We start from the raw sequence: 25,842 nt of genomic DNA on the forward strand, positions 1-25,842 counted from the left end.
CATTAGGGATTCTAAACGACCAAGCTACCTGCGTCCCCCTCTCACTGAGGAGGAACGATGGCGCAGAAGGATTGGTAAACTATGCCTCTACTGTGCCAGTGGCGAACAGCTCTTACAAAGTTGTCTGCTCCGCAGACCACAACATCCTATGGAGCAGCCTTCAGTGTGCTCCTCTCCAGACCCTAGATTGTTCTGCACAGCACCTCCTGTTGCTTTACTTCAGCCTAATCTGCCAGTTCCAGTTGCCACCTGTCCTGCGGTGCCAGTTCCAGTTGCCGTCTGTCCTGCGGTGCCAGTTCCAGTTGCCGCCTGTCCTGCGGTGCCAGTTCCAGCTACTGCCTATCCTGTGATGCCAGTTCCAGCTACCGACGGCACTGGGTCTCCGGCCATTGCCTCCTGTTCCGAGGTGCCAGCCTCTGCCTTCAGTCCTGAGTCCGCTGTGTCCGGTCCTGAGTCCGCTGTGTCCGGTCCTGAGTCTGCTCCCTCTACTCCCGAGTCTTCAGCCGCTGCCTCTACTGCCGGGTCTTTAGCCGCTGCCTCTACTCCCGGATCTTCAGCCGCTGCCTCTACTCCCTGGGCTTCAGCCGCTGCCTCTACTCCTGAGTCTTCAGCTCCAGAGGGGGCGCTGCCCTTACAATCTTCTCCAGAGAGGGCGCTGCCCTTAAAGTCTGCTCCAGAGGGGGCGCTGCCCTTACAGTCTGCTCCAGAGGGGGCGCTGCCCTTACAGTCTCCTCCAGAGAGGGCTCTGTCCCTCCAGCCCATTCCAGAGAGGACCCTATCCCTCCAGCCTGTTCCAGAGAGGGCCCTGTCCCTCCAGCCCGTTCCAGAGAGGGCCCTGTACCTCCAGTCCCCTATCGAGTTGCCTGTCCATGCGGTTCAGCCCGGGTTGCCTCTCCATGCGGTTCAGCCCGAGTTGCCTGTACATGCGGTCCAGCCCGAGTTGCTTGTCCATGCGGTCCAGCCCGAGTTGCCTGCCCATGCGTTTCAGCCCGAGTTGACTGTCCATGCGGTTAAGCCCGAGTTACCACTTGGTACTGTCTGCATTGAGGCATCTCACAGTGCTGTTTGCTCTGAGGCATCTCACAGTGCTGTCTGCTCTGAGGCATCTCATAGTGCTGTCTGCTCTGAGACATCTCACAGTGCAATCCAGTCAGAGTTCTGTGCCCAGTACGGGCTTCCCATCAAGTGTGCCCAACTTGCCATCCCAGTCGGGACTCCTGCTCTGCCGTTCCAGTTGAGGACTCTCCAGAGACTGCTGCACAAGCTGGGTACTCTCCAGAGACTGCTATTGAGCCTGAATGCCCAAAAGCCTTTTCCGAGTCATCAGATCCTCCTCCAGTCTTCTTTGATGGAGACATCAAACAGTTTGTTATGGTACTCAAACTTTCCATGAAACAGTTTCAAGATTGTGAAGAATCGGGTCTTCTCTGTACTCCATTAGAGAAGAGCCCAATTGTGTCTCCAGGGAGATCTTATAAAAAGAAAAAGAAGAGGAGAAAAACCTGAAGGGAGCATGTATGGAGCGTCTGGAATCCGCTCCTTAAAGGGGGGGGGGCTATGTTATGACTGCCTTTGTTTTGTATCTGGCAGCAGTACCTATAATCCATCAGAGGTGCTGCTGCTGTCCTGCACCTGAACTCTGCAACATGCCTGAAGGAGTTAATCTCCTTGTCTGATGCTAATTAGAACTGCACCTGGTACACTGCTTTAAGTACCTGCCTCTAGCTGTGCTCTGAGCAGTTCATCCATTTGTTCCTGGCTGCTGCTAACCTGCTCTTTTGCTATTTGGTATATACCTGCTGGACTGAACTTCTGTGTATGACCCCTGCCTGTACCTTGGACCTTGCCTGCTTGCCTGAGACCCTGAATCATTTGCCTGTACCTTGGACCACACTGTTTTGCCTGTTGCCCTGACCTTTTGAACAGACTTCTGGACCTCGCCTATTTGCTTAATCTCTGCCTGGCTATTTGGATTTGTTTGTCTGGTCTCTATTTGATCCCTGGACTCTGTCTGCTTTCCTGGACAGCCTTGTGCCTTCTGGACTGGGGTAAACTTATTATACTTGTTCCTGACATTTTACTATACAGTCTCTTTTGGAACCTGTTATCCGTGGATTTGAGTTATCTTTGTTAATATATTTACCTGAATAAAGACACTTTGCCTTACACTTCTGTTGCACTTTGTGAATGCACTGGGATTCATAACAATGGACAAGACTTCAGAATGTAGCGCCCCCACTGTGAGCGGCAACAGTTGTGGTTGGGAACAAATTTTACCACCTGGTAAAGGACCACCATCCAGACCACAGACAGTGATGGGCGACTCGAGCTTAATGGCAGGAAATCCCAAAGTACAAGCGAAATCCAGATCCAGAAAATTCCCTGCAGTACCGCTGTCTAGGAAAGCAGAGACAGATGTGGATTGTGCACCAAAGGAAATTACTGCAGGAACCAAGAGTGCTTTATTGGAAGATATAATCTGCAGACCTAGACAAACCTCTTCCACGTTCTCTAGGCCTGTTCTTTTCCCGGCTGGTCTGACTTGTTGGCACAGTTTTGGAGGAGATGACACCAGTTGCCACAATATAGACAACGGGCTAAGGTTCGTCTCCGGGTTTTCTCTTCCGAAGAAAGGCGATAAGCACTTGGCTGCATGGGCTCAGCAGCTTCAAAAGGTGCAGCAGGAGGAGTCTAAAAAGAGCATGAGGTGACGGTAGTATCCCTCTCAGCTTTTCTCTCTTTAAATGTACGGTCAATTTTAATGACCAATTGCATTAGACTCTCCAGTGTAGCAGGAATAGGATATTACAACAGGGAGTCTTTTATGTGTTCCGAGAGACCCAAACGGAACTGGCTCCGGAGTGCCAGATCATTCCACTCGTTATCTGTGGACCAGCGCCTGAACTCAGCACAATATTCCTCAGCAGAGCGGTGACCCCGTTTTAGTGCCCTGAGATGTGATTCAGCCGATGCAGCTCTGTCAGGCTCTTCATAAAGCAACCCCAGGGCATCAAAGAATGCATCAACGGACTATAGTGGAGGGCATGTGAAAGCAAGGCTAAACGCCCAGGACTGAGGATCACCCTGGAGCAGGGAGATAATGATGCCAACTCTTTGCTGTTCAGAGCCAGAGAAGCGTGGTCTCAAGCGAAAGTAGAGTTTGCAGCTCTCCTTAAAATTGTGAAAAGAAGCCTTGTCACCGTAGACGCGGTCTTGTAGCTTCAATTTGGGCTCCATTGCAGGACCCGGAAGGCCTTGCTGGGCTTGCGAGGCTCTGGTGGCCTCTTCCTGGGCAGACAATTGCTGAACTAGGTTCTGGACCACCTGTGATATGGTCTGGATCTGGCCTGCAACAACTTGGGCTGGAGTGGGGTTCGTCCCGCTTTCATCCATGGAAGCGAACTCTTCCAGAACTTCACTGACCGGTTATAATGCTACGACTTGTCATCAACCTGTAGAACCAGGTAGAGAGTTCTTCACCTCTAGCAGCCGCCTTTCCAGTAGAGCTCGTTATGCTCACAGGTACTTGGTTGCCCCCAGGACTTATACTCGCGGTTGTACAGGCAAGGACTTATACTCGCGGTTGTACAGGTGTATGAACGTACTGTAGCGTAGAGTAACGGGGTGTAGAATCTAGCATGGTCAAAAGATAGGCCACGGTCTGGGTCCAGGAGCAGGTATTGTGGTCAAGGCCAGGCAAGATGTCAGGACTGGCAGCAGACAAGGATAATCCAGGAATGAAGCAAGGGTCAGGGCAACAGGCAAGAATCAAGTCCACAAGAACAAAGCCAAAGGTCATACACAGGAAGCCTAATAAAAATATTTGTTCAAGCACAGCACCAGGCTAATACACAGAAAATTGGAACTATAACCGTCAGGGAGGCTAAGCCATCCATGCCTTATATACAGAGACTGATCAATGGCAAAACACAGAGGACAGCATGATAATCGGCCCCAGGAGCTGTTTAATTAATTAATTAATTCAAGTACTAGCGCACGCGCCCGGCTGCCCCTAATGTCGGGACGCGGAGCTATCACTCACAACGTCCCCACTCTTGTCTAGGAAACGGCCGGGGCGAACCAGTAAGTGACAACCCGGTCGCCGAGGAGACGGCCGGGACACTTCTTGCAGGCTCGGAGAATCGCGGTGGCATGAGGATCGAGAGAGGAGGAGAAAGTAGTGGGGTCAAGAGCATCTAGATTGCACCTAGGAAAGCTAGATTTGGGTGAGAGGGGAGGGCAGGAGAAGAATGTAAGGGGTGCTAAAAATGGTACAAAGCGCGCAGCACAATCCCCTATCCCACCCCCAGTTACTCACCTGATCCCGAGGGAATACTATGGAAAACCACCTCCCATGATCTGAGGCTCGCCTTGCTCCTCCTCCTCCTGCAAGCCACCGGTACGACCCTTGCACGGGGAAACAAACTGGAGGCTCTACTACCCTTCGACGAAAGGGCAATGTCCGAGGTGACGGCTGCGAGTCAGAGACACTGACTCTACCCCGGCTGCCGACACCTTATTTTGCTCTAGTCTAATACTTAGGCGCCGAGAGTACGAGGGCCTAGGAACAATCCCGCCCAAGTACTCCACCCACCAAAAGGTGGGAGCCCGTTCTGAAAAAGGGGACTTAGTGTTTTACTCACCTGATCACTCCTCTCCTTAGCTCCTGACTCCGTGCATCCTAACGTCACCTGTAATGACACTACCCAGCCTCCCACCAACTCCAACTGTGAGGCTATGGTGGGGCACTCTTACACTGTTACCAGCGGATCTACTAGGGACCTAACCACAAACCAACTAGGGGTCAGGGAGAGACTACGTTTGTCAGAATCACTAGGTGGAATTGATGATACCTGCCAGCAGTTGGCGCTACTGAGTACTGAGGCGCAGAGTCTAACACGCCCATGGTTTTCACCAGGAACCACCGCAAGAAGGTATGGACTTCGCTGCAAGGGACATGCAAGTCGCGGCCCTCAGTATCAGTCAGCTGGCGAGGTAACAATTGACAAAAAAGGAGAAAAAGAAAAGTGTGTCTTAGAATAGAGGCACTCTAATGGCCAGAATTTTTTTTAAATATATAACTTTATTAATTTGCATTCAAAAGTATATTATTTATTTATTATATGGAGAGTGTTTTCTCGTAGGCCTGTAGCGAAATATTAAAATAGAATGTGAATTGTATTTACCAGGTTAATATGTACTGTTAAGAAGGTAGAAACAGGAAAAAATACCTTGCTGCGCTGCTACTCTGAAGTATAGCTGATACTTCTAAATGTACTAAAGAGAACAAATTGGATTAACTGGGATGTCTGCCACCTTTGGTCATTGGCGGCATGACGTCCTATAAGTGATATATTATATTGTACCAATAGTCACTATATATGGTATGAACGTATTATACGGGACCCTTGAAATATAGTGAAATATAGAACTCAGTTATCCATTTCTAGTTGTACTTTACAGGTCCACTTTTTTTAAAGTCTGTTTGGTAAGAAGTATTTTTGTATTTCAGAACAAGTGATATTTATTCAGAGCTAATGTTGCTCAATTACTGCAGCAACAGAAGTTGCTTATTTATAAAGTTTCAGTGGGAATTGTTAATCCAATCCACATCAAACCATTACTATTGAGTAAAAGTTTTTTTCCCCAAATGTCTATTTCTAGAGTATTTGTATAGCTCAATTATTGTCATTGGTACATGTATATAATACTCAAAACTTCATTCACTCTCCCTTTTAGGGATCATTGGTCACTTCCCCACGTTTTAGGGACTGATTTTCTATCTAGTATATATTTACTTGTTCCTTAGTATAGATATCATTCATACAGAGCTACTTTTTTGGAATTCTCATTCACACATTACTTCAATGAAAAAGCGCTATATCTAATGAGCATCATTTCATAGCTACTTAGTAGTTGGTTGTCTCTCTAGATAATCTTAAATGCTTTCACAATCCAAATCTATCATGAGTAGCAGACGCAGCGTCCGCCGACGCGCGTTTCGCTAAGAGGCTTTTTCGAGGCAAGCCGGGATGTGTGTTAATTGGCTTTATAAATGGGAAAATCCTCCCATAATTGCTGACGTCACTCAGCGACATTGATAGCAACCGTCCGGTCATGTGACTGCATCAGCCAATAATCTGATTTGCTGACGTCGCCTAACGATGTTGATGGCAACCGTCCGGTCATGTGACTGTATAAGCGAATTGTCTGATTTACTAGCGTCACTTAGTAATGTTAGTGGCAACCATCCAGTCATATGATTATTCCAGCCAATTATTTGATTTAATTTCAGGTGAGGTATTTATCTGTATTGCAGTCATAAGAATGCTCTCTGTATTGTATGGTGGTCATAGGAATGCTCTCTGTATAGTATGGCAGTCATAGGAATGCTCTCTGTATAGTATGGTGGTCATAGAAATGCTCTCTGTATAGTATGGCGGTCATAGGAATGCTCTCTGTATAGTATGGTGGTCATAGGAATGCTCTCTGTATAGTATGGGGTCATAGGAATGCTCTCTGTATTGTATGGTGATCAAAGGAATGCTCTCTGTATTGTATGGAGGTCACAGGAATGCTCTCTGTAAGGTATGGCGGACACTAGGAGGCTCTTTATATTGTATGTGTGTGTATATATGTGTGTATATATATATATATATATATATATATATATATATATATATATATATATATACACACATTGGAAAACAAATAGAGGATATATCAGGCGCTGATCACCACAGCGTGATCACTTAAAAGTGGTATAATAAAATAAAATAAAATATGTATATATGCACACATACATATACACAGTTTATGACAATAAAGTCCCGTATCCACAATATATAAAGATCACTTGACTCTTGTAAGAGTGGCAGCCTCGATAGCCTGGCGTCAGATGGTTAGTCCGGACAAATTGGATTACTGCAACAGAAATACAAGCAGGGCGCCTTTCAGTGGTATATTAAATATGCAACATGGGATAGAGCAATAACATGCGTACCGTGAGGAAAATAGCGTTGGGTCTTGTTGGGAAATAGTGGAGTAGTCTTTGCTGTACTTGTAGTCCTCCAGAACTCCACCGATCAGTACAAAAATGCGGAAAGAGCAAACATAGTATAACTCTGTGGTATTTTTGGTAGGGGCAGTATCACCAATAACCCCACAATCCTATGGGGTGTGTGGGATTGGTATCCCAATATTACCAATTTATATGACACCCATATAAGTGCAACACAGAAAAACATGTAAGTCTGCGTACCATATATCCTGAAGTATCCCACTTCTGGATAAAATTAGAACATGTGCAACACCAATGACTTCACAGTCACAAACTCATCCAGATGGCGAAATTGCATAAGATTGAAAAAAAGGAAGATATTTTGGTATGCATATAAAAAATTTAATAAAATGTAATAAAAGCACTCACATGAGGTACTGGACAATACACTGGATACAGCTCAACGCGTTTCGTCTTGCACAACTCAAGACTTCATCAGGAGCATGAGATATACATGTACCTCCGGTCTTGGTCGTGGAACAGGTAACACAGGATAACGATGTGCACAAGGGAGCCAGAGAGAACAGGGAGCGTCCTAACAGGCAAGAAGAGCTGAAGATCCGGCCAATAATCTGATTTGCTGACGTCGCCTAACGATGTTGATGGCAACCGTCCGGTCATGTGACTGTATAAGCGAATTGTCTGATTTACTAGCATCACTTAGTAATGTTAGTGGCAACCATCCAGTCATATGATTATTCCAGCCAATTATTTGATTTAATTTCAGGTGAGGTATTTATCTGTATTGCAGTCATAAGAATGCTCTCTGTATAGTATGGTGGTCATAGAAATGCTCTCTGTATAGTATGGCGGTCATAGGAATGCTCTCTGTATAGTATGGTGGTCATAGGAATGCTCTCTGTAAGGTATGGCGGACACTAGGAGGCTCTTTATATTGTATGTGTGTGTATATATGTATGTATGTATATATATATATATATATATATATATATATATATATATATATATATATATATATATATAATTCATTTCGTGTGATGGTGATAAGGGGGCCACTGTGATAAAGATGGCTCCATGGCACGGTGTGATAAAGGATAAACTGTGATGGAGGGCACAGTGTGATGATTGGGCAGTGTGATACAGATGGTACCGTTACATTTATGTTTTAATTTGTTTCAGTGAGTTTTATTTTAATAACCAATTAATTTTTATACAGCTAGCATGTGATAGCTGCATTTAAAGTACTTTGATTCTATGGAGGCTTATTACATAAAGATCCTTACAAAGCCAGACCGAGAAGAATGGGGAGGGAGGGGGCTTCAGTGCGGTCTAGAACTTGTAAAGCGCTAGCCATGCCCCCACAGAAGGTTGATCAGGCCCACTCGATGATTGGCACTCCCACTTAGATGGGGGGCGCCGGTTCCCTGTCTCGCCCAGGGCACTAAAATGGCTAGTTACGGTACTGTCAATACTCCATCTCCTGGAGGGTCATCCGGTCTGGTGGAATGGGTTAAAGTATATGCCCCCATGGGAGAGAGCATTGGGGGAAGCTGTGTCGTAAAAAGAGAGCCAAGTTTCAGTGATGGCTAGAAGGTAGAGGGGCCTATTTATCAAAGCTATCCGTCTTTTAATTTAGCGGTAAATCCTCGAAAACAACAGTTTTCGGGTATTATCGGCTAAATTACTATGTATTATTCTAGCATCACTGCAGATATCTCAGATATCTGCTGCTTTGCATCTCTCATCGTTTTACTGAGCACTCCCCATAACAGTGCATGGGAAGTGCTCAGTAACTCTATGCAACAGTGACCGAAACTTAGCTTTCAACCATGTTAATATACGCCATCTGAAGCTGGCGAACATTAACATGATTGAAAACTTTCACTGAAAACAGCTCTGCTCAGAAGAGCAGAGCTGCACAGCGCATGTGTGAAGGGATCACATGATCCCTCCATGTCACTTTCCGCATGTTCTTCATTCAGGGATTTCTGTGCGCATGCCCGAGGTCACCGGTCGAAGCATGCGCAAAGGGATTGAAAGAGGGGTGAGCAGTGTGGAGAAGTGCCCCGGCGACAAGGCGGCCGAGAGGGAGGCGCAGGACAAAGCTACTCACCAGTCCAGCGGTGAGTATTCATTCCTCCCTGGAAAGGTCCCGGTGGCAGCGGGCAAATGAGCCAATCCCGGCTTACTTCCCGCTGCTGGCCAATCAGCGGCCGGGTCGGCGAACCAATCCTGGCTCGCCTCCGGCCATTCAAACTACTGGTGCCACCGCTAGCCAATCAGGGCTCGCGGCAACGGCTGATGACGTCAGTGTGTCCGCGGCTTTTTCTGTCGCTGGGCGCCAACGCGAGGGCTGTGCGGCGGCGGAGGGGAAGTAGGAGGACGTCGCGTCCAGACGTCCAGCAGCGGCGGAAGCGTTAGGGAGCCCTTGTAAGGGCTGTGAGCTACCCTGATGCCCGAAGACTTCAAGCAAGACGCCGGAGCAGAGATCGTCGGTGGGGAGCCCTTGTAAGGGCTAAGAGCGCCCCCGCAAAGCAGCCTTTGACAGCGCCAAACAGGAGAAGAGGCGCCGGCGGTTGGAGAGCCTGGAAGACCCGAAGAAGGCGGGTCAAGCTGAGTTTCCTGCGCGGAACAAGTGAGTACCAATTACTCTTTTAGCAGGACGCTAGGACCTGACGTAGAGTACGGAACACTCGGTTCCTAAGTAGGTACTAAGAAGAGTTCTGGAGCGGTTTATAGAACCCCATCCATCCGTCCGGAAGGGCACCCAAGTTCAGGACAAGGCGGGCTTAACGGCCGCGGGCGCAGGCCGGTGGGGCACAGCGTCTCAGGACGTGAGAGTGGTCGGTCTAAGGTAACGTCCGGTGTGGTGAGTTCCATAGCGGTCCCTCTGGATCGGGTAAGTAACAGAGGTGTTGGGAAGGGCTGTCATTGTGCTGTCTCTCTTGTCTTACAGGTGCTGATCGGAAGACAAGGTAAGTGGAAGGAACCAAAGGGGGCACCAACGGAGAGTTAATAAATTTGAGAAACTTTTGAATCCGCATCTATGGGATGGGGATTGAAAAGTTTATACTGAAAAAGCGAAGGGTAATAATAGACCCCTAAGAGAGATGGAGATGAAGAGGTTGCGGACAGAGGGCAGTTTATTGCACATGACACTGCAGTTCCAGAGGGCACAGGAGAAAGCGAGGGAGGGAAGTGGGGAGATATGGATGAGATTGGCAGGGTTACTTGAGCGGGGAGGTGGGTTGTGATTAGGGTAGGACGGGGGGAGCTGGGGGTGAGGATGGGTATAGGACTTGAGCAAGGAGACATGGGGCACATTTATCAATCATCGGCAAAAGTGAGAAATAGTTATCAATCCTTATCGCATGGATAAGGATTGAACTATTTCTCAAATTTATGAACAACAGATCATAGGAACAGCTGTTTCGAAAAACTGCTTTTTCTGTGATAAAAAAAAAATCATACTTACTCCCCCTCTTCGGAAGCGCTGTCTCCGGATTTACTCCTCGTTCTCTTCATCCTTCAATTGCGCATGTGCATTTCGAAGAACTGCACATGCGCACAGAGATCCCTGCTCTGTCTCTGCAACTATCGTTGCATAGATAGAGCTGTAAGTGACAGGGAGGGATCCTGTGATCCCTCCACACATGCGCTGTCCAGCTCTGCTCTTCGGAGCAGAGATGACAGCATTGGATTTTTTCGGAACTTGTTAGATTTCAGCTGGGAGCAGTCACCATACTGTTGAATGTCAACTACTCCTAAAAACGAAGAGGAGTGCAAAGCAGCAGATATCCACGATATCTGCTGCAATGCACTTTTCATAAATTTGCGGAGGACACCCAGGAAGCTTAATTTGCCGGTAAGAGCACTATCATGCTTTCTTAAATATACCCCATGGTGAGAGACAGAGGGTAGATAAAGGAGAGGGAATGGAAGGACTGCATGGAGTGGAGGAGGGGTATATGAGAAGGGGAGGGGAGCATGAGGGAACAAAGAGTTGTGCGTGTTTATGATGACCACAGTTTAGCTTAAAAAGGAACAAAAAGATTGTAACTGTGCTCTAACACTGCCCACAAATTATGTTACATGTGAAAACTTAAGTTGTGTTATTTTATGTGTCTCTGGATAAAAGGTAATCTGTCTGCTCTATATTGCTTGGCATCTGTGAGGATACCAGGGTAACGCATAGCCCATGTTTGTTGCCAGCTTACTGACTGGCCCAAAAGCAACCTTATTTGCCAAGCTATCACCTGCCTCAGAAAGGGAAACCTTTTGTCATATGATATAACCCTGAGAGACCATATTCTAATGGCACGGTGACATACATGGTTATACTATACACGTGGAGCATTTTGGAGAAGTGTGACTGGCATATTTCAGAGAACAGGGGGACTCCAACGGGTACTGGACCTTTATTGATGTTGCTGGGTACTTGTGTGATGGATTGATATCGGCTTAGTTTTAAGAGAATACCAATAAAAATAAGAAAAAACTAAAATGTGAAGAAAGTGTTGACTGCAATTTCTGGCTGTTCGGTGGCAAGAAATGATCGGCGGATCCCAATAACTGGTGGTGAGCATGGGGTTAATGGTGGCTGTTTTCCCCACACAGTAAATAGAACATCTGTTTGAACGCTGCGTGGAAACAAAGTAATGCTTTCCCGCTCAAATCCTTTCATTCCCGAGTTGCTAATAAGACTTAGTATACCGTTGATCTGGGAAGTACGTTACTACTGGCGGGTTAATTTGAAATAGTCCACAGTTTATTTAAGCCAATCAAAGGAGGGGGGCATGCTTAACTCATCCAATCATCGTGCAGCGCTATGTATAAATAAGATTGTTAAGCTGCCGTCTTTAATATTCATTATAATTTTGAATAATGGCTAGAACTAAGCAAACCGCTCGCAAGTCCACCGGCGGGAAAGCTCCCCGCAAGCAGCTGGCGACCAAAGCTGCCAGGAAAAGCGCCCCAGCTACTGGCGGCGTGAAGAAGCCTCACCGCTACCGTCCCGGCACTGTTGCTCTGCGAGAGATCCGCCGCTACCAGAAGTCCACCGAGCTGCTGATCCGCAAGTTGCCCTTCCAGCGCTTAGTACGTGAGATCGCCCAGGACTTCAAGACCGACCTGCGCTTCCAGAGCTCAGCAGTCATGGCTCTGCAAGAGGCCAGCGAGGCTTATCTGGTGGGGCTCTTCGAGGACACCAACCTGTGCGCCATCCACGCCAAGAGAGTGACCATCATGCCCAAAGACATCCAGCTGGCCCGCAGGATCCGAGGGGAGAGAGCATAGATACTCGTCCCTCCTACGTACACAGCACAAAGGCTCTTTTCAGAGCCACCAAATGCGCATTCGAACGAGCTGTATCCTCCCATCTACCCAGCTTTCCGACATGATATGACCTGGGAGGGGCGGGTGCTTTATACATGTTGAGATCTAAAACCTGTTTTAAAAGTTATCCCGTTTTTTTAAGTGTTACTGTAACGTCCCTAAAATTCATTTTAACAACAGTTCTCCCTTCGGTGCAGGACGAAACATTGCCTGGGTCTATACTGGTTCCTAGAGTAACTAAAGTACGTCTGGGTTACCCAATGGGCGAGAGCTGATTCATTCTACAAGCCGTTAAATAGATGCTGCAAGACAGACAAAATATTAAATTGAAGTCGGCTTATTTAGAACGTTGGCTGGTAGAATTGTATGTATTGTAATAAACATTCGTACAGGGGATGGTGGTGGTACAGTATAGGAAAACCTGTTATCCATGACTTACAGGGAATGTGAATACAGCCCGATCAGAGAGAAGGTGGGTGGCTCTGAAAAGAGCCTTTGTGGTCTCAGGATATCACGGGTGAATTATTTGGCGCTGGTGTATTTGGTGACGGCCTTGGTGCCCTCGGACACGGCGTGCTTGGCCAGCTCTCCGGGCAGCAGCAGACGTACGGCGGTCTGGATCTCCCTGGAGGTGATGGTGGAGCGCTTGTTGTAGTGAGCCAGGCGGGAAGCTTCTCCAGCAATGCGCTCAAAGATGTCGTTGACGAAGGAGTTCATGATGCCCATGGCCTTAGAGGAGATGCCGGTGTCGGGGTGGACCTGCTTCAGCACCTTGTAGACATAAATAGCATAACTCTCCTTCCTGCTCTTTCTCCGCTTCTTGCCATCTTTCTTCTGGGTCTTGGTGACGGCTTTCTTTGAGCCCTTTTTGGCTGCTGGGGCAGACTTGGCTGGTTCAGGCATTATAGCGACAAAACGATCCCAATCACAATGTGCAGAAACTGTTCCTGATCTCTCCCACAGCCGCTCTATTTATAGGCAGCCCATGTAAATGAGACCCACAGTCTGCTCTGTGCACTATTGGATGTTGTGCGATGTCAAATCCCACCCGCTGCTGCGGATTGGTGTTTGTTTGAACTTGAGCGGCACTAGCTAATTTGATAGCGGACCAATGAGAGAAGGGTGTCTGTCCCTACAGCGTATAAATATACGGAGGCGGGACAGATAGCCTTATTGTTGTAGGTTGACTTACACATAAGTTGAAATGTCTGGAAGAGGCAAACAGGGCGGTAAGACCCGTGCTAAGGCCAAGACTCGCTCATCTCGAGCCGGTCTCCAATTCCCGGTCGGTCGCGTTCACCGTCTGCTGAGGAAGGGGAACTATGCGGAGCGTGTGGGAGCTGGCGCCCCGGTGTATCTGGCAGCGGTGCTGGAGTACCTGACTGCTGAGATTCTGGAGCTGGCTGGGAATGCCGCCCGTGATAACAAGAAGACCCGCATCATCCCCCGTCACCTACAGCTGGCTGTGCGCAACGATGAAGAGCTCAACAAGCTACTCGGTGGGGTGACTATCGCCCAAGGAGGAGTCCTGCCCAACATCCAGGCCGTCCTACTGCCCAAGAAAACCGAGAGCCATAAACCAACCAAGAGCAAGTAATTTCCTGCTGGATAATTGTCCCCACAACACAAAGGCTCTTTTCAGAGCCACCCACCCCGTCCCTAAAGAGCTGATCCACGACTATAACATCACGCTTTAGCTGTGTGTTAACTTGAGTTAGACGAGGTTACATTGTAATGCTCGTTAAATAACGGACACAGTTGAACTAAACTCCCCCATCCAGATTGGCGGTGTCGTCTATTAAACAAAAGTGAACCATATATGGCACTGTCACGGTGCACTGACGTTACGTTTAAACAAGCTGCAGACACTTTATAATAAGACGGCAGGAGTCAGTATATACGGCTATAATCTCTTTTCTCGCACCACCGCCGGAAAGAAACAGCTACTCTAGAGCTCCGCTTCATAGCGCACACATCCACCCCCATAGAGTAACAGAAAAGTGTGTGGAGGGGGATATATACTATATAGCTCTGTCGAGACCGAGTGGGTGGCTCTGAAAAGAGCCTTTGTGTGATTGACAGGAGTGCGGCTCCAAGTTACTTCTTCTTAGGAGCAGCCTTCTTCGGCTTAGCTGCCTTTTTAGCCGGGCTCTTGGCTACTTTGGGCTTAGCTGCCTTTTTAGCCGGACTCTTAGCCACTTTGGGCTTAGCTGCCTTTTTAGCCGGGCTCTTGGCCGCCTTCTTGGGTTTCACAGCAGGTTTCGGCTTCTTAGGGCTTTTTACTGCTTTCTTGGCTGCTGCCGGTTTCTTGGCCTTTTTCGGGCTCTTGGCTGCGCTGGGAGACTTCTTCGGGGACTTGGGCACTTTCTTGGCTGCCGCTTTCTTGGGTTTAACCACCGCCACCTTCTTCTTAGCTGCCTTATCCTTGCTCTCCAGCTGCTTCTTGTTGAGCTTGAAGGAACCGGAGGCGCCGCTGCCTTTCACCTGGATCAGGGTCTCTTTCGTCACCAAGCTCTTGAGCGCCACTTTCAGGCGGCTGTTATTCTTCTCCACATCGTAACCTCCAGCAGCGAGGGTCTTCTTCAGGGCGGCCAGGGAAACACCGCTGCGCTCCTTGGATGCGGACACGCATTTTACAATCTGCTCAGACACGCTTGGACCGGACGTTTTGTTGCCCTTCTTGGAGCTTCCTGCAGCTGCTTTCTTCGGCTGACGCTTTCCCTTGACGGGGGCCTCTGCTGGAGCAGCGGCTGGAGCTGTCTCTGACATTTTCCGTGCACCAAATAGAAACAAAACTTTTACATGCAGATAATCATCAACTGAGTTGTTATATAGAGCCCAGGAATGCGAAGCCATTGGCTGTGGTGAAGAGCCAATCATGTGCGCAGATTCCGGGGGTATTGTTACCACGCCCATTATCCTCATGGACGCCGTTCTAGAATGTCGGCTCCCGCTTTGTGTTTCTATGGCTGAAAGAAATGAGTTTAATATGAAGTGTAATAATACCGGCTCGTTGTCCTTTATTTCATCAGCACATTGTGACGCCCTTTCGTCGTGTGTAGACTTTTTATATTGAGGAACCCCGGGCAAATACACTGAAAATACACACAACACCCCCATCTCCCTAAATCTCCTCTCTGTATCTTAACTTATGATCAAATACGTGGATGCGCCCAAAGAAAGCTCCCGGATCCCCCAGTGACTGAGCAGAGTAAACCTTCCTACTTCTCTTTTTATGTCATGTTTCACTTCTCACGTCTTATTTCTACCTTTTTAAACCTTCAGACTCCTGTGAGACTGTCACGTTACACAGATGTTCCATACTGACAGGCATACAGTCATGCATCACAATCGTCAGCTCTGTATATGTCCAGTAATCACTATTCCCGATTTAACATTTGCGACAGTCTCCTACCAGACAACACTGAAAGGATGGTCACACGGCAGTTTGAACACGGAGCATGCAGAATGCAGCCACCGCCGCTGAATAAATGGTCACAGACTTGTACAGAAAGTGTGTGAAAGTGCAAGCAGCGCTTTATTCCCAGCCTGAGAGCTCAGAAAACAGAAATATATACTGAGTTAACCGAACACATCTACGTTCTGCGTTCTAACAACAAAAGGTCGCCCTGATTGACATTACAGGGCCAAAATATAATTGTACTACAACGGCCTGAAAACTGGCAGTGTTGGTATGACTCAGGAACCTGTTGCTTGGTGCTCCTCCCCTAATTCCATCAAGTTCCCAATCAGGTCCGCCTATCCTGTATAAAAGGACAGCTTGTCTAGCGTGTAACTTAGTTCGTTTGTTGTAGACGGAAAGAAGATTACTTTTGAACATGTCTGGCAGAGGGAAAGGCGGTAAAGGACTCGGAAAAGGAGGCGCCAAGAGGCACAGGAAAGTCTTGCGGGATAATATCCAGGGTATCACAAAGCCCGCGATCCGCCGCCTGGCTCGTAGAGGAGGTGTGAAGCGTATTTCTGGCCTCATTTATGAAGAGACCCGTGGGGTGCTGAAGGTTTTCCTGGAGAACGTCATCCGGGACGCCGTCACCTACACTGAGCACGCCAAGCGGAAGACTGTCACCGCTATGGATGTGGTCTATGCTCTGAAGAGACAGGGCCGCACTCTGTATGGATTCGGAGGCTGAGCACTGACTCCTCTCGTCTAATTTCATTACACACACAAAGGTCCTTTTCAGGGCCGCCCATCTCTTCCATTAGAGAGCTGTAATATTGCCCTAGTACTCGGTAGAATGTGTGGAATTCTCCCCACTATATATCGGTGATCTGTTTAACTTTTGTATCCTCGAGGATACACGATTAGCTATTTGAAACATATGCAAAGGTGATCGCTGCGTGTCAGTGTTGCCTTAGAAAAGTTTGTTAATAAGAGACTATCGCGTCCTGCTGGTAACAATGCACGATTGTAAAGCATACCAGATTATATAATAATTACATCTTGCACAGATACCTTTGCTGAGTAAATGTGACCAGTGGTATTGCAGTCTGTGTAAAACATTAAACGGTGCAACTCACGATTTGAACAATATATTATCTTTCCAGAAAACTCTAAATATGTGTCCCTATAATTGATATCTTGGTGCAGACTTTATAATATATGTGAGGTCTGGTAAGAGCAGGGAGATGGCATGAATGAAAGTAAAGTTTAAGTCAGCCTGGCTCATTCCCTCTTACATTTCAAAGGACAGCAGAAAGCATTCACCACAGAACTGGGTATTTGTTTTAATCATACATACAATAGTTTTAATTCATAGCATGGGACAATGTAGCACTGTGAAAATGGAGATGTGATTGCCACTGTTCATGCAGCGGTTATGATACATAGTAAATATAATATGTGATTTGACACTGTATATTAAATCTGTTCTTTGTTTCAGTCTGTACACTTCCCTGCATTCTAAGAGAGACTGTTACAATATGCCTCAATACATATGTTAGTCCTGTTTTTGTATTGTGACATATTAGCTGTATAACTGACATATTAGCTGTATAACATTGTTCTCTCTTTATTAGAAGCGAAGATTAGGGGGAGAAATTATATTCATAAATAATGGACACATGTTTGTTAAGTATTAATATCAATTATAGGAAGTATATTTAGGAAGGATTAGATTTTTCTTATGTGGATTATAGGAAACATGCATGCGCTCTCGGATCACATGGTCCCTTTGTGTGTGATTGGCAGCCCCCCTCTCTGATCTGGATCCCTGGTGTCTTGTTATGTGTTAAGAGTTACTTCAATGACAGGACATTGTTTACAGTGAAAGCTTTTGTCTCCTATAGCGGTTCATTGCAGCTTTAAAGTTATGTCATAGATGAGGTTGCTTTGCATTCCACTACATGTCACATAGTAGTACAGGCAACTTTATCCCTGATATCACATTTCATATATTTGGCTCATAATCTCGACAGCCAGCAAACCAGTCAGACAGCCAGCCACAGGGTTAACCAGGAGATAGGCATCGAGAAGCCCCGTCTGCCAATGGGTTACTTGCAATTGGGGATTTGGGGTTGGGGAAGTCACCCAACGAATGTCAGACAACAACTCTGCTACCACTATTTTGCACATATGCGTGGCCCAATTTCTCCCCTGTTGCCTCATACTTTGCTACATGACAGTGTCAACCTCCACTCTAGCTGAGTGACCGCACTAATGAGTTCCAATGGGACATCCAGGAACTGTGTACTGCTGTCTACCCCACCACCAGAACCAGGTGAGATCCTTACGGGACAGATCAGTGGCTTAGGCCAGAGTCTTTGGACCTGGAGGAGGAAGATGTGCTTGGGATAAGTCGAGACACTGAGTAACAAGGGTTAAATGTGTGCAAGAAGTGGCATCGTTTTATAACAACTGTGTTCAATACACCACTGGGTACACACCGTAAATTTTAGTGTTCAACTGCCAGGGAAGGGAGATGCAAGACCTATCACTCACTCACACCCCCTGATAATGAAGAAAATGGAACCAACCAGCTGTGTCTAGCAGCAGTAACCCCCAGTTGGGGGTAGCTCACAATGTGGTTAGCAAACGGTTGCACCAAGGTCTGTCGCTAGCAACGTCAGGAGCATGACGCTTGGGACAGAGGGTGCAGGTATGCATGAAGAGGCTGAGCTACAAGTTGAGTGATCGCTGACAGGTAACACCGTACGTAGTCTGAAGGCACATGTATCCAGATGGCCGGTGCATGATATAGTGCCCGAACATGGAGATGGACGGGTGACAGTACAGCACAGGAATATGCTGCGACCCTGTTTATTTTCAGAATCACACTTGGTGGTACCAATTGCGGAAGAACAAGTTGACCCACTGGTGGTGATGGAGGACTTCTGGTTCATGTTCCCACACATTGAGGATGTAGCAAATCCCCCACCTGCCAAAGATACGGTCATCCAGACCCCTCTTCCAGTCCTAGTAGGAGACAGCCCCACAGGGCCTTGCCCGCTATCCTGCCTCCCATAAGGCCCCTGAGGACAATCTTGGGTAGCCCCAGCAACCGGATTGCAAGTTACGTGTGGTCTTAGACTCTCTTTATAGGGACTACAAAGGACAAAACAGTGGGAGTTTAAGAGCCAGGACTGGCGACACTTTGGTTCCGGTTGCATCACGGTCCATCGAACTGCGTGTGGATGACGTCACCCGGTGATATCCCTAGACGGCACGTTATTGGAACAACGCGGCTCCCCTTGAGGGGCATTATGCAACACCGCTACTGGTGGACAATTTAGGTGTTCAGCGAACAGTGAAAAAGAGGACAAAGAAGTCAACTACGAATGTACGATGGAAGTGTTACGACTAACGGTCTTATATTCAACCTGTAGAATCAGGTAGAGAGTTCCTCACCTCTAGCAGCCGCCTTCCCCGTAGAGCTTGTTATGTTCAAAGGCACTCGGATGCCCCCAGGACTTATTCTCGCGGTGGTACAGGTGTATGAACGTGCCGTAGCGTAGAGTAATGTGGTGTAGAGTCTAGCGTGGTAAAAAGACAGGCCAAGGTCTGGGTCCAGAGCAGATATCATGGTCAAGGTCAGGAATGGCAGCAGACTGGGATAAAGCAGGAACAAAGCAAGGGTCAGGGCAACAGGCAAGAATCAAATCCACAAGAACAAAGCCAAGCACAGCAGCAGGCTAAGACACAGAAAACAGGAACTATAACCTGCAGGGAGGCTAAGCCCTCACTGCCTTATAAACAGACACTGACCAATGTCAAAACAGAGAGGACAGCATGATAATCAGCCCCAGAAGCTGATTAATAAATTCAATTACTTGCGCACGTGCCTGGTTGCCCCTAATGCCGAGACCCGGCACTATCACTCACAGCGTCCCGACTGTTGTCTAGGCAACGGCCGGGGTGATACAGGAAGTGACGTCCCGGCATGGAGACAGCCTGGACACTTCCTGCGGGCATGGATAGTTGCGGTGACCTGAGGGACCACCACGACCCGTTACAGTACTTCCCACCCCCCCCCCCCCTTGAGGAGGGATCAAGGAACCTCAAAAACCAAGTTTTCCAGGGAATTGTTTAAATAATCTATTGAGCAGTCTGTCAGCGTGCAGGCGCCTCTCAGGAACCCAAGAGCGTTCTTCTGGACTGGATCCCTTCGGATGCACCAGAAAATGGGTTTGTCCCTGAATCCTCTTGGAGTCGAGAATTTCTCCACAATAAATTCATGAGAACCATGCAAGTTGACTGGTCGGGGTTTGGGTTGTTCAGGAGTCTCAAACTTGGAGGATGAGACAACAAGTTTCAGGAGGGAACAGTAAAACATATTAGGGATTCTCAAAGGAGGTGGAATCTTCAGCCTGAAGGCAACAGGGTTAACTTTTTTTAACAATAGAAAACGGTCTAATGAACCTAGGTCCCAATTTCTTGCAGGGTTGTTTGAGCCTAATATTCCGGGTGGACAACCAGACTTTGTCTCACACCTTAAGAGAATAGTTCCTGAAATGACGATCTGCAAAAAAAATTGACCGAGAGGTGGCCTGAAGCAGGGCGGAATGGAACTTCTTCCAAATAATTGTGAGATAGGAGGCTGTTTGGCGTACCCCAGGAGAACTAGAAGAGTTGATTGAAGCAAGAGAATTAGACCTGGGATGGAGGCCATAGTTGCAAAAGAATAGAGATGTGCAGGTGGAAAAATGGCAAGAGTTATTATAGGCAAATTCGTCCCACGGAAGTAAAGAAGATCAATTGTTATGGCATTTGGAAAAATATAATAAGATGAATTGTTCCAATGACTGATTGACTTTTTCTGTTTGTCTGTTTGACTGTGGATGGTAGGCAAAAGACAGACTGATGTTGATGTCAAGGTGGTTGCAGAAAGATCTCCAAAACTGAGCCATGAACTGAGACCCACGATCAGAATCAATATCTTCAGGCAGACCGTGGAGATGGAAGATATAGCGAATGAATAGTGATGCCAGAGTTCGGGCATTGGGTAGACCTGCCAAAGCGATAAAGTGGGCCATCTTGTTAAATTCATCTACCACCACCCAGATTGTTTTGTGACCGGGTGACCAGGGTAAATCTACAATGAGGTCCATCGACAGATGTGACCAAGGTTTACTTGGAGTGGACAACGACATTATTTGACCCGACGGAGAGCTTCTGATACTCTCGTTTCTAGCACAATCTCTACATGAGAGTGCAAACTCTTTAAAATCAGTGGCCAAATAGGGCCACAAAACTGTGCGCAGGAGGACTTCAGTGGTTTTGAAAACTCCAGGATGTCCGGCAATCTTGTTGTCATGAGCCTCAGATAGTACAGCCTTCCTGAGATGGACTGGTACAAACAATTTATCTGAAGGAGTCTAAGGAGGAGCAATTCTTTGGAAATGGTGGAGAGCAGCACCCAAATCCTGGGTCAATCCTAAATGAATTGAGGATGAAGGAACTGTAGAGAGCGGAACAGTGGAAGGGGCATGAGAGGTCATAAAGCGGCGGGAGAGTGCGTCCGTGCATCCGCTTAAACATTCTTGGAACCAGGTCTGTAAGAAATAATAAACTTGAAGCGGGTAGAAAAAAAGGCCCAGCGTGCTTATCTGGAATTTAGACGTTTGGCAGATTAGGGCAGTTAGAGGAGCTACCAGGTCCAAGAAGGAATTAATAAATATCAGGTAATAATTCTAAAGCCCAGGAATCTTTGTACGGCCTTCAGATTGGTTGGGCATACCCAATCTAAGACTGCTTGGACCTTGCTGGGATCCATGAGTAACCCATCCTAGAAATATAGCCTAGAAATGAGACCTTATGGATCTCAAATTCACACTTTTCTAGCTTGGCAATGAGTTGATGTTGCCGAAGTTTAGAAAGGACATGTTTCACGTGAAGGCGGTGTTGGTCCACGAATGAAGAATATATCAGGTATAACACGACAAAGCGCCCTAATAACTCTCATAGAACATCGCTTATTAGATCCTGAAAGACAGCATGTGCGTTGCATAAACGAAAAGGCATGGACAGGTACTCATAGTGACCTGAGTGGGTGTTGAATGCGATCTTCCCTTCTTCCCTGTCCTTGATACGTATAAGGTTGTATGCTCCTCGTAGATCAATCTTGGTGAATACTGAAGCACTTCTGAGTTTATAAAAAAAAAAGGACTGATATGAGTGGAAGTGGGTAGGTGTTTCTGATGTGATTGTATTTAACCCACGAAAGTCAATTCAAGGTCGAAGAGAACCGTCCTTTTTTAGTCACAAAGAAGAACCTGGCTCCTACCGGGGATTTAGAAGGCCTAATAAAGCCCATTTTAAGGTTATCCTTAATGTACTCCTCCATGGAATGTGTTTCTGGTAACGAGAGAGAGTACAGTCTCCCTTTTGGGAGTTTTAGAGCCAGGATCTATGTCAATAGTGCAATCATAATCATGATGAGGAGGTAGCGTGTCAGCTGACTGCTTAGAGAATACATCAGAAAACTTATTGTAGGGTGACGGAAGCTGATCTAGAGGAACCTGGAGCAGACGAACAGGCACAGATAAGCAGGATGAAGAACAAGAAGGACTCCAATGAATGATGTCTCCCTTGTTCCAATCGATGACCGGACTGTGGAGCTGCAGCCAGGTATGCCCCAAGATCACCAGAACGGAAGAGCAATTAATTAGATAAATGGATGTTATGACTGTCTTTGTTTTGTATCTGGCAGCAGAACCTATAATCCATCAGAGGTGCTGCTACTGTCCTGCTCCTGAACTCTGCAACATGCCTGAAGGAGTTAATCTCCTTGTCTGATGCTAATTAGAACTGCACCTGTTGCACTGCTTTAAGTACCTGCCTCTAGCTGTGCTCTGAGCAGTTCATCCATTTGTTCCTGGCTGCTGCTAACCTGCTCCTGTGCTATTTGGTATACCTGCTGGACTGAACTTCTGTGTATGACCCCTGCACAGGGCCATCTTAACAACATTATGGGCCCCCGGGAAAAGCAGTGCACCGGGGCCCATATATATAGATATAGATATAGATATTTAGATGTATACAGATACAGATACAGATATAGATCTAGATATATAGAGATTGATAGATGTACTTGCTCAGTGACCCGTGTAGTTTTTCTTTTGTTGTTTTTTTTTCTTTTGCAGGATTATTTATTCTCATTAAGAGAATTGCCTATGGGGCCCACTTGCTCGTGGGGGCCCCCGGGCAGCTGCCCACCGTGCCCAATGGAAAAGATGGCCCTGCCCCTGCCTTTACCTTGGACCTTGCCTGCTTGCCTGAGACCCCAAATCATTTGCCTGTACCTTGGACCACACTGTTTTACCTGTTGCCCTGACCTTTTGGACAGACTTCTGGACCTCGCCTATTTGCTTGATATCTGCCTGGCTATTTGGATTTGTTTGTCTGGTCTCTATTTGATCCCTGGACTCTGTCTGCTTTCCTGGACATCCTTGTGCCTTCTGGACTGGGGTAAACTTATCATACTTGTTCCTGCCATTTTACTATACAGTCTCTTTTGGAACCTGTTATCCGTTTATTTCAGTTATCTTTGTTAATATATTAACCTGAATAAATGCACTTTGCCTTACACTTCTGTTGCACTTTGTGACTGCACTGGGATTCATAACATGATGAACTGCCATACAATCTGGGCCTGCTGATTGCACACCCTCTGCCTTAGTCCTGGAATTCCTAGTGATGTTGCATTGAACTCTGTGTTTGGCTATTAGACATGTCTGTAAATCCACAATTACAAATGCTGCAAATGGACATTGTTCAGCTCTGTTACCAAATCATACAACTATCCATTTTACTCCAAGAACTACTTAAAACTATTCCTGCTGCTGTGATAAGTAATTTCAACACTAATTCTGATTTTAAAGCAACAAACTCCTCTAATGAAAGCATTCAGACTGCAGAGAATTCTCCCAGAACTTTTTCTGACATTGGTGCTGCATCTATGATATTGCCAGCGGTCCCTACCATTAGGGATTCTAAACGACCAAGCTACCTGCGTCCCCCTCTCACTGAGGAGGAACGATGGCGCAGAAGGATTGGTAAACTATGCCTCTACTGTGCCAGTGGCGAACAGCTCTTACAAAGTTGTCTGCTCCGCAGACCACAACATCCTATGGAGCAGCCTTCAGTGTGCTCCTCTCCAGACCCTAGATTGTTCTGCACAGCACCTCCTGTTGCTTTACTTCAGCCTAATCTGCCAGTTCCAGTTGCCACCTGTCCTGCGGTGCCAGTTCCAGTTGCCGTCTGTCCTGCGGTGCCAGTTCCAGTTGCCGCCTGTCCTGCGGTGCCAGTTCCAGCTACTGCCTATCCTGTGATGCCAGTTCCAGCTACCGACGGCACTGGGTCTCCGGCCATTGCCTCCTGTTCCGAGGTGCCAGCCTCTGCCTTCAGTCCTGAGTCCGCTGTGTCCGGTCCTGAGTCCGCTGTGTCCGGTCCTGAGTCTGCTCCCTCTACTCCCGAGTCTTCAGCCGCTGCCTCTACTGCCGGGTCTTTAGCCGCTGCCTCTACTCCCGGATCTTCAGCCGCTGCCTCTACTCCCTGGGCTTCAGCCGCTGCCTCTACTCCTGAGTCTTCAGCTCCAGAGGGGGCGCTGCCCTTACAATCTTCTCCAGAGAGGGCGCTGCCCTTAAAGTCTGCTCCAGAGGGGGCGCTGCCCTTACAGTCTGCTCCAGAGGGGGCGCTGCCCTTACAGTCTCCTCCAGAGAGGGCTCTGTCCCTCCAGCCCATTCCAGAGAGGACCCTATCCCTCCAGCCTGTTCCAGAGAGGGCCCTGTCCCTCCAGCCCGTTCCAGAGAGGGCCCTGTACCTCCAGTCCCCTATCGAGTTGCCTGTCCATGCGGTTCAGCCCGGGTTGCCTCTCCATGCGGTTCAGCCCGAGTTGCCTGTACATGCGGTCCAGCCCGAGTTGCTTGTCCATGCGGTCCAGCCCGAGTTGCCTGCCCATGCGTTTCAGCCCGAGTTGACTGTCCATGCGGTTAAGCCCGAGTTACCACTTGGTACTGTCTGCATTGAGGCATCTCACAGTGCTGTTTGCTCTGAGGCATCTCACAGTGCTGTCTGCTCTGAGGCATCTCATAGTGCTGTCTGCTCTGAGACATCTCACAGTGCAATCCAGTCAGAGTTCTGTGCCCAGTACGGGCTTCCCATCAAGTGTGCCCAACTTGCCATCCCAGTCGGGACTCCTGCTCTGCCGTTCCAGTTGAGGACTCTCCAGAGACTGCTGCACAAGCTGGGTACTCTCCAGAGACTGCTATTGAGCCTGAATGCCCAAAAGCCTTTTCCGAGTCATCAGATCCTCCTCCAGTCTTCTTTGATGGAGACATCAAACAGTTTGTTATGGTACTCAAACTTTCCATGAAACAGTTTCAAGATTGTCCGGTTTATTTTGTTGATCAATTTAACCAAGTGGGTTCAATTATTATGTGTTTTAGAGGGGAGCCACAAACCTGGGACTTCTCATTACTAAATTCCGATGACCCCATTATTCATAATACCATGGACTGTTAATACTGTTTGTCAGAAGTAGACTCCATCCACAGTCAAGTCATTTGATTACGATTTGTCTGTGCCCGTTCCAACCTGTGCGTCAGTTCCTGCACTTGTCCATAAGACCTCTATGAATGTGTCTTCCATCAGACAGTCTAGGTCACCTAGGGAGAAGGTTAACAAGAATGGAAAAACCTTTGCTTTGCCACTTCAGTCACAACAAACACCAACCTTGGTGACTGGCTTTTTGGGCATATCATCATCGGGTGATAAAATAAAAGGTCCTATCCCGACTCTAGGCTGGGACTCAGACTCTGAAATTGAATTTGTGGAGGATACTAGAGAGTTAGTGGACAAACTTTACAATTCTTCTGCTTCTGAAGAATCGGGTCTTCTCTGTACTCCATTAGAGAAGAGCCCAATTGTGTCTCCAGGGAGATCTTATAAAAAGAAAAAGAAGAGGAGAAAAACCTGAAGGGAGCATGTATGGAGCGTCTGGAATCCGCTCCTTAAAGGGGGGGCTATGTTA

The 25,842-nt window shown here is 47.4% G+C and overlaps 5 protein-coding genes across 5 annotated transcripts; 3 read left to right on the forward strand and 2 right to left on the reverse strand.

Annotated features, from left to right (window-relative positions):
* The first annotated feature begins 11,903 nt into the window (after positions 1-11,903).
* Positions 11,904-12,344, forward strand: LOC142111739 (histone H3). The gene has a single exon (XM_075193892.1). The coding sequence runs from the start codon at positions 11,906-11,908 to the stop codon at positions 12,314-12,316; it is 411 nt and encodes a 136-aa protein (XP_075049993.1). The 5' UTR covers positions 11,904-11,905; the 3' UTR covers positions 12,317-12,344.
* Positions 12,345-12,830: 486 nt separating this feature from the next.
* On the reverse strand, positions 12,831-13,283 carry LOC142111743 (histone H2B 1.1). Its single transcript, XM_075193896.1, has one exon. It carries the CDS (start codon positions 13,256-13,258, stop codon positions 12,878-12,880), a length of 381 nt encoding a protein of 126 aa, XP_075049997.1. The 5' UTR covers positions 13,259-13,283; the 3' UTR covers positions 12,831-12,877.
* Positions 13,284-13,548: 265 nt separating this feature from the next.
* On the forward strand, positions 13,549-14,004 carry LOC142111672 (histone H2A type 1-like). Its single transcript, XM_075193832.1, has one exon. It carries the CDS (start codon positions 13,560-13,562, stop codon positions 13,950-13,952), a length of 393 nt encoding a protein of 130 aa, XP_075049933.1. The 5' UTR covers positions 13,549-13,559; the 3' UTR covers positions 13,953-14,004.
* A 426-nt stretch (positions 14,005-14,430) lies between these two features.
* On the reverse strand, positions 14,431-15,124 carry LOC142111746 (histone H1.11R-like). Its single transcript, XM_075193898.1, has one exon. It carries the CDS (start codon positions 15,122-15,124, stop codon positions 14,453-14,455), a length of 672 nt encoding a protein of 223 aa, XP_075049999.1. The 3' UTR covers positions 14,431-14,452.
* Positions 15,125-16,146: 1,022 nt separating this feature from the next.
* LOC142111747 (histone H4) lies at positions 16,147-16,564 on the forward strand. The gene has a single exon (XM_075193899.1). It carries the CDS (start codon positions 16,195-16,197, stop codon positions 16,504-16,506), a length of 312 nt encoding a protein of 103 aa, XP_075050000.1. The 5' UTR covers positions 16,147-16,194; the 3' UTR covers positions 16,507-16,564.
* Positions 16,565-25,842: the final 9,278 nt, after the last annotated feature.

The sequence above is a fragment of the Mixophyes fleayi genome (assembly GCF_038048845.1).
Source record: "Mixophyes fleayi isolate aMixFle1 chromosome 4 unlocalized genomic scaffold, aMixFle1.hap1 SUPER_4_unloc_4, whole genome shotgun sequence".
NCBI lineage: Eukaryota > Metazoa > Chordata > Amphibia > Anura > Limnodynastidae > Mixophyes > Mixophyes fleayi.

Bases quoted from the DNA above. Each gene is read 5' to 3' on its own strand.
- LOC142111743 (XM_075193896.1), bottom strand. From the start codon at position 13,258: ATGCCTGAACCAGCCAAGTCTGCCCCAGCAGCCAAAAAGGGCTCAAAG.
- LOC142111746 (XM_075193898.1), bottom strand. From the start codon at position 15,124: ATGTCAGAGACAGCTCCAGCCGCTGCTCCAGCAGAGGCCCCCGTCAAG.
- LOC142111739 (XM_075193892.1), top strand. From the start codon at position 11,906: ATGGCTAGAACTAAGCAAACCGCTCGCAAGTCCACCGGCGGGAAAGCT.
- LOC142111672 (XM_075193832.1), top strand. From the start codon at position 13,560: ATGTCTGGAAGAGGCAAACAGGGCGGTAAGACCCGTGCTAAGGCCAAG.
- LOC142111747 (XM_075193899.1), top strand. From the start codon at position 16,195: ATGTCTGGCAGAGGGAAAGGCGGTAAAGGACTCGGAAAAGGAGGCGCC.